General features: G+C 37.9%; 1 protein-coding gene across 1 annotated transcript in view; it reads left to right on the top strand.

Annotated features, from left to right (window-relative positions):
- PLPPR5 (phospholipid phosphatase related 5) overlaps nt 1-13,157 on the top strand; it is a 123,118-nt gene that overhangs the window by 86,327 nt on the left and 23,634 nt on the right. Inside the window, exon 5 of the mRNA XM_042997978.1 lies at nt 7,140-7,259. Coding sequence (XP_042853912.1) covers nt 7,140-7,259 — 120 coding nt within the window. The remainder of the gene's footprint in view (nt 1-7,139; nt 7,260-13,157) is intronic.

The raw sequence follows: 13,157 nt of genomic DNA, 5'->3' as shown, positions 1-13,157 counted from the left end.
CTGTCAGAATTCAGGTAAATTAAAGCTGGTTGAATCGCAGCTTCTTTTTTTTATTCAGTTTGTGCCTTTAAGCAATTTACTGAACCTTTCTGAGCCTCAGGTTCTTCCTCTGTAGTTTTTTAATGTTTATTTATTTATTTTGAGAGAGAGAGAGAGAGAGTGCACGATCAGGGGAAGGGCAGAGAGAGAGGGAGAGAGAGAGAAAGAATCCCAAGAAGGCTCCGTGCTGCTAGCACAGAGCCTGACACAGGGCCTGAAATCACGAACTGTGAGATCATGACTTGAGCCGAAACCAAGGGTTGGACGCTTTACGGATTGAGCCACTCAGGCATCCCTCTTCCTCTTTAAATGAGGCCAGTGAAAGCCTCCTTAAAGCTTATGAGGATTTAAAACTTTAAATAAAATAGTATATGTTCAACGAATGGCTACACGAATGACTGACATTAGTTCCATCAATGATAGTTTGCTTCTTTTCAGCTTCTTTTACTCTATGATACAATTTGTGCCTTGAAAATAGGTTTGCTGGAAAGTGAAACTCCAGGTGAGGATAGAGGAGGTAAATTGTACAGAACCAGGGAAATAAGATGGCACAAATTGGGCCTGTGTGAGCACAGAGAAAAGGGAGGGTATCTGAGAGGTTTGTGGAGGTGGAAGGTTTGGAGTTCGATGGCACACTAGAGAGGATGGAGGCGAAGAAGAGGGAGCAATCCGTGATGATTCCTGAGCTTCTCATTTAGGCAAGTAGAACGTTTATTCTGAGCAGCATCTACAGCTCTGGCCTGCAGTGTCCTGGGGTGTCTCCAGTTTTCTTGCAGTGTGTGCAGAACTCTGAAAGTATTCCAGAATAAACGAACACTAATGTACTCCAAGCCTCTGTGTTTCAGTTAAAAGCATCCACATCCCCCAGTCACCCAGACCCAATGTCTAGCATCTGCCTTGACTCATTCTTCTCGTTCATTCCCCACGCCCGGTGATTCATCTGGTTTCAGTTTATTTCTTACAAAATACCTCCTCCACATCTTATTTCTTGGCCATTCTGACCATAACCTCTCAATTTTCAAGATCAGCACTTTACCCCTCCTCTGTCTCTCGGTTCCTAGCTGCCTCACTTCAGACTCTCCTCCAAATACCTCCCATTCTGCTTCTCTCCTTATTAGAACATAATCTGTTGCTAGTAACAAGACAAAAAACAAAACAAAACAAAACAAAACATTCCTGCTGTGCTCTTCCCAGCCAAGTTTATTTTCCCTCCTTCATATCCACTCAGTTTTCTTTGCATCACAGAAGGTTCTGTCAAGTCTGTGTTTGCCTCAGCAAGAATGCCCATTCCTCTGTATCAATTTTATTTTTTTAAAGTTCATTTATTATTTATTTTGAGAGAGAGAGAAAGTGAGTGGGGGGGGCAGAGAGAGAGAGAGAGAGAGAGAGAGAGAGAGAGAGAATCCTAAGGAGGCTCCACACTGTCAGCAGAGAGCCTCATGTGGGGCTCCAACTCACAAACCATGAGATCATGCCCATGGCCAAAGTTGGACACTTAACCAACTGAACAAACCCGGTGCCCCTCCTCTGTATATTTTGGAGAGCAAAACAGAGTTCTGGGAGTCATGTGAACCTAGGTTTGAATCCTGCTTTTGCCACCTGCTATGTGTGTGACCTTGAACAGGTCACACTTTAGCTCCTCATTTTTTCTAACATAGTGGGGTCTCCCTGAACTGTATTTAAAATGTCTTTCCCTCCCCAAGGAATCCCTTCCTCATTCCCTATTCACTTTTCTCCATAGCATGTTCCAACTTTTATATACCGTATACAATATTTTTGTTTTTGTGGGTTTTTTGCTGTCAAGCTTACTAGAATGTAAGCTGTGCATGAAGAAGGCATTTATTTATTTTCTTCTCTGTGTATTTCCAGTAGCCAGTACAGGGTCTGGTATATAGGGGTTTCTCAGGAAATATTTGATGGATGAATAAATGAATGGGGAACTGTTTTATTATCTCCCACATCTCTTTTGAGGGTTAAGTGAAATCCCATATGTCAGAAGTGCAGTGAAGCGTGTGGTGCAGAGAAGAAGATGCTGGTTATCATAGCCCTCATCTTTTTTTTCTTTAAAGGTTTGATTTATTTTTGAGAGAGAGAGAGAGCTTGAGCGGGAGAGGGGCAGAGAGAGAGGGAAGCAGAGGATCCGAAGTGGGCTCTGTGCTGACATCAGGGAGCCCAATGTGGGAGAACTGTGGGATCATGAGCTGTGAAATCATGACCTGGGCTGAAGTCATATGCTCAACCAACTGAGACACCCAGGTGCCTTGGTCCTCACCTTTGATGACTATTCAAATCCTTTTTGCACTTGAGATTTTTCTTAAACAAGGGCCAACTTGCCCAGAAAGTGTCCCTGACTACCCAGTTCTCCCATTTTTCCTGAATTTCCACTGTACTCAAAATCTGGCCTGTTACATTTTAACAAGGAATAATAATCTGTCCTGCTTATCACTCTCTTCCCGTGTGCATTTTCTTTAAAGTTAAAGAATAGAATCCCTATGCTTAAGAAAATACAAAACAAATACTAGCTGAACAAAAGTTGTAGATTGGTTAATATTCTTTTATACAAATGTATGCTTCAGAGTGCTTTCAAAAACGAGGGACTGCGTCAAGTCATGTAGTTCAAGTTACTGAGCCATAGAACTATGTGTAATGTAGTAATAACAATAAGAGTTATTTGAGTAGTCTTTATTATATTAATTCAATTATTCCTCACAACAGCACATTGAGATGTGAGTATTGTTGTCCCCATTTTTCAGGTAGAAGAAGAAGTCTAGTTTTATTGAGTTGCTTGCCCAGGCTCACAGAGTGACTAAATCAGAGAGCCCAGGATTAAGGCTCAGCCCTATTTGACCCCCGGAGACCATGCACTTCACCCCATGCAATAAATGTTTTACTTGCCACAAGGGAAGAGGGAAAATGACCACAAATGGATCAGATTAATTTATTAAAACTACCGGAAAAAGAAAACAAAACTATATGTGTAGTGGTGACTTATTAGTGTCATTTTTGTAGAACAGGGTAGAATTATAGAAGCCACTAATGTAAAAATAAAATGCTTCAGAGGAATGTCACTTTAAATTATATAGGAATATCAGAAAATGTGAGAATTTTTGGCCTAGACACTTGCTCATTCATTAGTCTATTCATTCACTGTGGCACTGGGAATACAATGGTGAGCAAAAAAAGAGAGACAGCATCTCTGCTTTCATAGAGCTTACCACCTTAGAAGAGATCCATGTCAACCAATGTGTTATATGCTAACAGCTGTATAATTTCATTAGGAATAGGTGCTTTGATGAAAAGCATCAGAGATTGATGTGATCAAACAGACAAAAACAACCTGGGGTCAGAGAAAACTAGTGAAGAAGTGATACTGAGATGAGATACCACAGATGAGTAGGATACGGTGCCTAAAGAGTGTGGAGATGAGTATTCCAACCAAAATGCAGTGAAAAGGAACAGAAGGTGTTTGGGAAGTGCAACAAAGGAAGGCTGCAAGGTGGGCAGGGTTTATTTACACTCTAAGAGAAATGGGGAGCCAGCCACAATGGTTTTAAGGAGGGTGACATGATCCAATTTGCATTTTGGAAAGAGCATTCTTATGCCACTCTAAAAATGGATTGGAGGGAGCCAAGATTGGATTTAGGGAGACTTTAGAAAGCTATGCTGGAATCCAGGAAAGTGGTGGTGATTGCTTAGTCTTTGGAGTTGGTGATGGAGGTAGAACAAAGCAGATACAAGAAATCAGAATTTTTAGGAAGGAAAATTGAGGAAATTGAGTAAAGGGTTGTGTGTAGGACCTGTAAAGGGTAAATCTAAGTTTTCAGCCTTGTGCAGTTAAGGAAGTAGACATGTGGGGGTGGTTTTCCTGAAAAGATCCAGAAAAAAATCAAGCTTTAGGGTAGGGTAAGAATATGGGCAGATCTTGGGGCACCCGGGTGGTTCAGTTGGTTAAGTGTCTGACTCTCGATTTCAGCTCAGGTTGTGATCTCGCGGTTTTGTGAGTTCAAGCCCCACATCGGGCTCAGTGCGGGCAGCGCAGAGCCTGCTTGGGATTCTCTCTCTCCCTCTCTCTCCACCCCCACTGTTTCTGTCTCTCTCAAAAGAAAGAAGAAAGAAGGAAAGAAGGAAAGAAGGAAAGAAAGAAAGAAAGAAAGAAAGAAAGAAAGAAAGAAAGAGGAAAGAAAGAAAGAAAGAAAGAAAGAAAGAAAGAAAGAAAGAAAGAAAGAAAGAAAGGCAGGCAGATCTTGGGTTTCATTTTGAACATTTGCTGAATGTTTCATACCTTTGACAACCAAAAGAATGGACTAACTTGCTAAGATATTGCAATCTTTTCACTTACAATTTGAGAAAACTCAGACCCAGAGACTGTCCAAGAACATATAGACTTGGGATTAAAAACCAAATTTCTTTTACCTACGAGCTTTTACCTATGAGCATTTTTCTAATAGGAAATCAGTTCCATACTTGTGAATGTTAGCAAGCAAGACTTGTTAAATATTTGAATATGATTCCAAGGAAGATTTGGCAATTTCCTGCCTTATAATTTAAATAATAACAGTAATGAAGAATAATTATTATGCTAATAGATACTATTTAATGAATATCTACTATGTGTTTAAATAGTTCGCATATGAATTCTCAGCTGCTTCAGTGGTGTTGTCCTAACCCTCAATTAAGGCAAAGAGATAACTGATAAAACCTTTCAAAGAGTTTACCAAACCTAAATCACAGAAAAAGCAGTGACACTCATTTCAGAAGCCCATACTAACTCTAGATCAACTTTTCTTCATCTCATGACTTCTGTATATCTTCCATATATCCATATATCTAAAATATAGTTATTTCAACAAATTTCACTTCACAAGAATTTGTATCAGTTTTTTTTTTCATCTGCCCAATTTTTCATTAATTTAGAACATTAATGAAAAGGGAAATGTGTGTATATATTTCATGAAGTTAGTGTGAAACTGCTTGCTTGTTATGTTGTTATTGGTGAAACTTCTTGATTATATCCTTTGTACTCTAGGCAGTGGTCAATTGGCAAACTACAGCCCTTAGGTAAAACTTGGCCTGCTATCTATTTTTTTTTTAAGTTATAGTGGAACACTGACATGCCTGCTCGATTATGAATTGCCAATGGCTGTTTTCACACCAAAACAGTAGAGTGGAGAAGTTGCTGCAGAGATCATGCCAGCAAAGCCAAAAATATGTACTATGTAGAAAAAGAAAAGAAAAGAGAAGGGGAGGAGAGCGGAGGGGAGTGGGGGGAAGGGGAAGGAGAAAGGCCCCTGGGTTGCCTCAGTCAGTTGAGCTTCCTGCTTCAGCTCAGGTCATGATCTCACAGCTCAGCTCCTGGGTTCCAGCCCCATGTCGGGCTGTTTGCTGACAGCTCAGAACCTGGAGCCTGCTTCAGATTCTTTGTCTTCCTCTCTCTCTGTCCCTCCTCTGCTCAGGCTCTGTCTCTCTCAAAAGTAAATAAACATTTTAAAAAAACATGTACTGTGTGCCCCTTGCAGCCCAAATTTTCTGACCCTTCCTCTAGAACAATCACTATTAGTTTTTTGTAGGGTCATCATTTGATACTGGGTTTATCAAGTACCTATCTCCAAGCCTGTACCATTCCTTACTTTAAAGATCTTGATGGCATGATAAAGTTGATATATCAGATTATCAGGCTTTGATCTGTGTTTCTGATGTGTAATTATCCATGGAAATGGAAGGGTAATAAATATACCACAACTAAGGAAATAATTTTTTTGTAAGATAAAGTCTCATAGTATGTTGTTATTATTTTGTAGATTTGTAAATTTTATTTAAAACCTGGAGAATAACCAAGGTCGAATTGGCCTTTGAAATTATTCAGTAATGAGCCCTACTAAGGAAAAGGCTTTCCAATGGAGCATTTGTGAAAATATACAATGTAAATATGTAATTATATAGTAAGCATTTATTTTTAAAAAAAATTAATATTAGGGGGTGCCTGGGTGTCTCAGTTGGTTAAGCATTTGACTCTTGATTTCAGCTCAGGTATTTGATCTCACAGTTCTTGGCTGATAGCACAGAGCCTGCTTGGGAGTCTCTCTCTCTCCCTTTCTCTCTGCTCCTCCCCTGCTTGTGTTCTCTCTCTCTAAAAATAAATAAATATTTTTAAAAAAATGCATGTTAGGTGATAACTGCAAGTAAATTCTGTCTTTTATTTTGATAATAGACTATAAAACCCAGAAAAAAAGGCTGAAGAATATTTTACCCACTACATAATATAAGCAAATAATAGCAAGAAACTTTCCTTTGTTGTTTTATTCACTATTTCTTAAAGTATGATTCATCTGCATCAGAAGATTTTAGAATATATTTCAAAAAGTGGCAACTCCTAGGCCCCCTTCTTCATCTACAAAATTGGAATCTTTAGAGGAAGGCTTAGGCATGTGCATTTTTAACAGTGCTGGGACTTTATTTTTATGTACACTGGAGTATGAGAACCTCTGATTTAGTTCAAATGCTGTCACCTGTCTGGTATAATCAGTTGAAACTAGGGTCAATTTCCTTTATGTAAAAGGTCTCCTATTTCACTGGTAGCCCCAGTAAGCTATTGTTAAAATGCCAAGTATACATGGGATACAATAATAGACAATAAACTAGGTTAATTAAAGGGATGCTACTAAATTAGAAAGTGCCAATTGTAAAAGGTTTATTATGAATGTAATGATCTTGAAGCATTGGAAATAATTAGCATTTAAATTAAGTTGTAGGTTAGCCACATTAGGAAAGGTTAGCTTGCTATGAATTTTTATAAGGCTATGATGTTATTTATGGATTGATTTGAGCATTGACTATAACCTAATTTAATGAAAATTTTGGAATAATAAAATTGTCATTATTAACTGAGCTGCACATTAATTTTGAAATTTTCTTGAACACATTTTCACTGGAATAACTATTAAAATTTATGCAAGATAAATATGGATGTAAAGTTATATATGTAATATTTAAGTAATTTTAATACTTTATTACTATGATTAGATATATTAAGCTACTCAAAAGGGTCATAGTCACCAGGAGTGTGGCTTTGTTTCAACTGTATTTTTTTCCTGAAATTTTAGGTTGTGTGTGTGGTAAATAATTTCAAAGGAAGACAACCAGAAAATGAACATCTCCACATGGATAACCTGGCACAGATGCCAATGATCAGCATTCCTCGCGTAGAAAGTCCTTTGGAAAAGGTAACATCTGTACAGGTGATTCATAATTTAAATTCTCAAATGTGATTGTTATCTAGAGCAAATGAATAATCATTCCTGCAAGTTCCTGCACATTTTTGATTTACTGAAACAAATTTAGAGTCTAATGTGGTATTTAGCAAGAGTTTAGTCACTGAAGACATCATCTTAGAAGAATGCATATCACATTGAAAATATTTCTTTGAATACCACATGCTAAGAGCTGAGTATACATGGAATATATTCTGTACTTTGCCATAACTTTGAGATAAGGAACATTGTGCAATGGTCTCATACAGGGGGAAATTACAAGATATTTTTATTTGAGAATACATGCATTTTTTAATATATTTCATTCTTTCCAGGCTCTATTTATGTGAGAAACTGCTTAGTATAATGCCTAGGACATAACAGTGCTCAATGAATTTCGTTGAATCTCATTATAGAAAGGTCTGGTCTCATTATAGAAAGGTCTAATGACAGGAAAACACCGATCAGGCCCTTCCTAATCAGGGAGGTACTGAAGGAAAGATTGGGAAGGATGGAGCCAGACCAGGCTGCTCTTTGAATGGCAAGTCAAGGCTTCATTAGACATGACAATGAACACAGAAGCCAAATAGTTAACAAAAATTTTTCTTGAGACTTTTTCTTGAGACTAATCTTGTGAACTAGAGAGGGTAATATTTCTTAAATGAGGATGCAGTTATGTACATTTGTAATTGGTTAAAAGATTGCTCCGAGGGTTACTAAAAGTATCCTCATCCCTGTCCATCTCCACATTTTGATCAATACATTAGATGAAGAGATCAATTACATGCTAATCAGGAGCTTCGATGGTGTCAATCAACGAGGGATAATTAATACATCAGTTGAGAGAATAAAAGAGAGACTAGATGCAATTAACAACTAGAAATAAAGCACATGTTTTGTATTTGGATTTAAAAAGAAGTTCATGTAGGGTAGGGTACATCTAGGTTAGCTGCACAAACAAAAACAGGCTCAGAGGGTATTGTAGGTTACCATTCAGCATGTGTCAACCGCATGTTATTGCTGCCAAGTTATATGATCTTACGTTCCATTTAGGGAGGATAATATCCTGAATGAGAGCATTAATAGTTTGCTGTGCTCAGACTAACTTGGAATACTGAATACTGCCCTTGGTGGCATAGTTTTAAGGTAGGCATCATAAAATAGAGTAGTCGGTACTCAAATATTTGTTAAATGAGCAAATGAATGTGCCCAAGATGGTGGTGCGTGGACTCAAAGTCATGGATTATGAAAGCCTGTGGAAGGAACAGAACATGATTAGAGAAAAAGAGAACTCATGGAAGACGCAGTAACTTTCCATATATATCTGAAGGACTACCGTATGGCAGAGGGATGTGATTTGTTCTGCTGGGGCCTCAGAGGTCACAATTAGGTTGAAAGAAAAGAAAGTGTAAGAAGACAAATAATGTCAAGAAAGAAGGAAAAACTTTCTAAAAATGGAATGGCTTCCTTAAGAGCAACGAAATTTCCTTTTATGATAAGGATCCAAGAACAGTTAAATAATCACTTGTCCATTGTACTATGGAGGGAATTCAAGCATCACAGTGAGGATAGAGGTTCTAGATCATCATTATAATAATAATAATAATAATTACGGTTTAATTATCATTCATCATGTGTCAGGTACTATGATGCAGATTGCTTATGTAAATTCAACAAATATACTCCTATGCTCTGCAAATACAACTTCATTCCTTACAACAATTTTATTTATTTTTTTTGATAAATTTTTTTTTTAATATATGAAATTTATTGTCAAACCTTACAACAATTTTAAAGCTGGGTGTCATTATAGTGGCAAATGCTAATAGTCCAAAGAAGACCTTCTCCCCTTCTTTCTTTTAGTAACTGAATTCCCCAATCCAATTTTAGCTACATCCACCACTGCCCAGCCATAATCTGTATTTCCCAGCTACCATTGCAGTCAGACGTGACCGTGCAGCTAAGTTTAGAACAATGGGATGTAAGCAGAAGTGGTAAGCACAACCTCTGGTTCGTCGCTTGAAGATTCTTGTCTCTGTCTCTTCTCCCTCTTCTCATCAAGTGGAAAAGGTAGTGACTAGAAGTAATCTTTAACTTTTTTAAATGACCAATCCATTTTGACAGTGTAGGTTCCTGGCTGAGCTCATGAAACAGTCCACATACACCCTCTAGGTGGTTCTGAAAAAGAAATAAACTTCTTTCCTTTGTGAACCATTGGATTGCTTTCATCTCTTTGGCACAGTGGCTTAGCTGATGCCATATGACAATAAATGTCTCCATTGTAGAGTTATGGAAACTGAACTCCCAACTAGTTAAGCAGTTTGTAAAAGTCCACATCATTGATGAGCAACAAATCTATACAGTGTGACATTTCAAGATACATGTATTGTACAAAATTAGATCTTTTTTAGCTCAAGAAATAAAGATAGAAAGCAGCAGAATTTAGGAAGAAATATTAGACATATTTGGAAGACAATGGTCTGGGTAGCAATTAGTGTTCATTTTATATACCTCGGAAGTTAACTTGAACATTAATTACTATCTTCTGTTTAACATATTTATTTGTATAAGGATTCTTTAGTGGCCTCCTAGCATTGCCAAATATTCTGATACACCATTACCTCCTTCTATATATACAGTGTATATTATATACATATGTATATATATATAATTCCTGTTGTTGAATTTATGCAAATTGATTTTCATTTATAGTGATTTTTAAAATATGAAAGCAAAAATATTCTACTATAATCTATGGATTTCAAGATATCTGTGTTTATTAACTTCTTTCGTTCAGTTTTTGTTTGTTTATGACAAACTCATGTGCTCTGTTTTTACCTTGGTGGTAGTTAGGGAACAAAGATGATTTGAATCTGATTCGGTTCTCCCCTTTGCCCACCAAAGTGCACTGTCACATGCCTTGCTGAGCTCCGACTCTGCTTCCCACTCTATTCCCCGTTTGCAGGCAGAATGCTGTGTGCACAGGGCAGGGTCTACTCCTGCGACACACAGATCACACACAGGAAGACCATGAATCAAGGTGTGCTGGGGACACATCTCAGGCTTCCCTGTGGAGCTCTGCTGCTAAGACGACATGTATTTGTGCTCATTAGCTGGAAAGGGAGGAAGGCCATCACTTAAGGAAGCCCACAATGTTTCTCTTTCTTTTATGATAAGGAGTACTTGGAGTAAATATATTGCTTTTCATCATAGCTCACGATGGGAAACAAGTGAATGCAAAATTCTTCCCAATAGTTTGATCTTAGGAATTGATAGTTGGAGGGTGGCATTAGGTTCTTAAAGCTGGCCCTCTGAGGAGAGAAAGGGAGTCCAGTATTAAAGTTCCAACTGCAGGCACGCCAGTCGTTTAAGCACTGTTACGCCAAGCTGTCGTTTTCTGCTTGTCATTTTGTGCGGGGAAGGCAAAGGGTTTCTTTCCTTTAGAAGTTGTGTACTTATATAACCTCTTATGTTCAAAGTACATGTTTGATAAACTGTAAGCTACAGAGTAATTACAGCATGCCAGCATTCTTTATTTTTATGCCAGCGATTTATCCCTTAATTATAGGGAGTTTGTCATATAGTTAATTACCACAGTTTATGAGAAAAGTCATGATTTTTCTGAAAGCTAAGTAAATCTGAACATTCATTACATTTGGTTTTATGAAAAGAATTAATCATCTATGGAAACTTGCCCATCATATCTCATAGTCCAGTAGATTTTTAAGTTGCCAATAACTTCATTACCGCTGTTTATAATAGCAAATCATAAAAGTCTAACTGTGTATCAGCCGTGAATGATTAAATCAATGTTGGTACATCCTACAATGGAATCTGGTGCATTATAATGCGGTGTTTCAGCTCACAGGTTCTGGAGGTAGACTAGCTGGGAATTTGGGACAATTTTGACCTTGGGCAGCTTATTCAAATACTCTGTGATTCAGTGTTCTCATTCCTCGAATGGTCATTGTGAGAGTTGAGCAAGCTTATAGTAAAGTACTGAGAACAGTGTCTGGAACCTGTAAAGCCCTTAACCATTGCCAGTGATAATTATTATTACCATTTAGCAGTTGAAATGGATAAGGTAAATCAAGATGTGGAAAGTTTTGATACATATTGTAAAATTTATTTTTTAAGTTGATATATATAAAATGTGTGTTATAAAATGTGTGTGTGTGTATAATGAAGCCAGTTATGCAAATTACCACACAAGATAATTTCTTTCTAGTAGGATCATTTATTTCTAGAAAAGAGCACATAGATGAGAGAGAGAGAAAAAGAGAGAGACTAGTTACCAACCTGAGAGCAATGCTTAAACCTAAGGAGGCAACTGAGAGAGTGGATCTGATTTCTTCTTTCTTTGCCTTCCTTCCTTCCCATCCTTCCTGCCTCCCTCCCTCCTTCCCTTTCTCCCTTCCTTCCTTTCCTTTTTCATTTGTTTTCTCTTTTTCTTTCTGTAATGAATAATTGTGTAACAAAAGCAATTACAACTTTTAAAAATTATCCAGTTTTCTTAAGCTGCTCTAAGGAGGTTCTGGTCATGCTTCCTCAGATTGACTACCACTGTGTTCAGATTTACCAAAGTCCCTTGGAAAGATTCCCTCAGAGCAATTTAAATCCTATGCTCCTTCCTCCTTCCTCATGACTCACACTTTTTAAAGTGTTTGGTTTATTTTTATCTGCTGAATTGGGTATGGAGGCCTTGGTGTGGCTCAGATGCCTTTGTGCCCTCATGCCCAGGGTCCCGCTTCCTTTGGCACACCTGCAGCCAGCCATCCCCATTTCAGATACTGTATGTCCTGAGAAACCGCACACAAGCCCTGTGCATATGCCTTTTATTTATGGGATCCACAAATTCACACCCCACCAAGGCCCCAGAAAACCAACTTTGTTCATAGGTTGCACCACCCTTTCCTTTCAGACTCATCCTTTTCTGGCTCCTTCCTTTGAGGGCCCATGCATCTCAAACAAAAGCCTCAGTGGTGCTGGCTTCAGGATGTCTCCAAATACATGAAGATGTTCTTAATTACTCTTGGGAGTCCAAGAACCAAAAGTCTGACTCTCCTTCTAGGAAGTGGAGATGGAAACATTTACATATTCATTATCTTTAGTTCCTTATTTTAGCAAGAGCAAAGAATTAACATCTTAATAGCTGTGTTACTAGGAAAAACTAGATAGAGTAAAATTTTAGTCATTTCTACTAAATATCGTATAAATCGATCCAGTTTGAAGGATGTCACCAAAGGGCAATTAAAATGTTTCTTTGTCAATAAAGAAGCTCAATATTGCAGAATTGGCTAAAATCCTATAGAATCCCAGTAATACCCCAAAATTTCAAAGAGTAAAGATGAGAGATAAGAGCAATCTCTGAGAGAAGGAGGAGTCTATTCTATTTAAAGCATAATTCAGCACCTTGAACCAACACCATTTTGAGACTGGATGAGCAAATAGGCAAATACACAACAAAAGAAAGTCTTCAGGCAAGAAGCTGTCCCTCTGGTCAAGCTTCTCATTAATATTGATTCATGGCAAATGAAGGAGTACTTTTCCTCAACTGAACGGGTGCTATAAATAGGGGGGAGAGTTGTCTTTATTTAAAAAAAACAAAAAGCTAGCTCCAATACTTCACCATCTACTTAGAGTAGAGGTTAGACTGAAATGACTAGCAATAGTTCTGATGGTCCAACAACCATGAGAATGAAACTGTATAGGAATAAAGTGATAATCCTATAGTCTCAACTTTTTCTACCATTTCACTCATCAAATCACCAAAATTCTATTATAAAACTACACCCTCCATCTTTTCAGCTCAAGATCTAAGGTAAGGATTCCTTGACTATTTGTGGAACAATCTGGGGATAGCTAAATCTA

This window comes from Panthera tigris, chromosome C1, assembly GCF_018350195.1.
Source record: "Panthera tigris isolate Pti1 chromosome C1, P.tigris_Pti1_mat1.1, whole genome shotgun sequence".
Lineage (NCBI taxonomy): Eukaryota > Metazoa > Chordata > Mammalia > Carnivora > Felidae > Panthera > Panthera tigris.
This window is presented reverse-complemented; position numbering and strand designations above follow the sequence as displayed.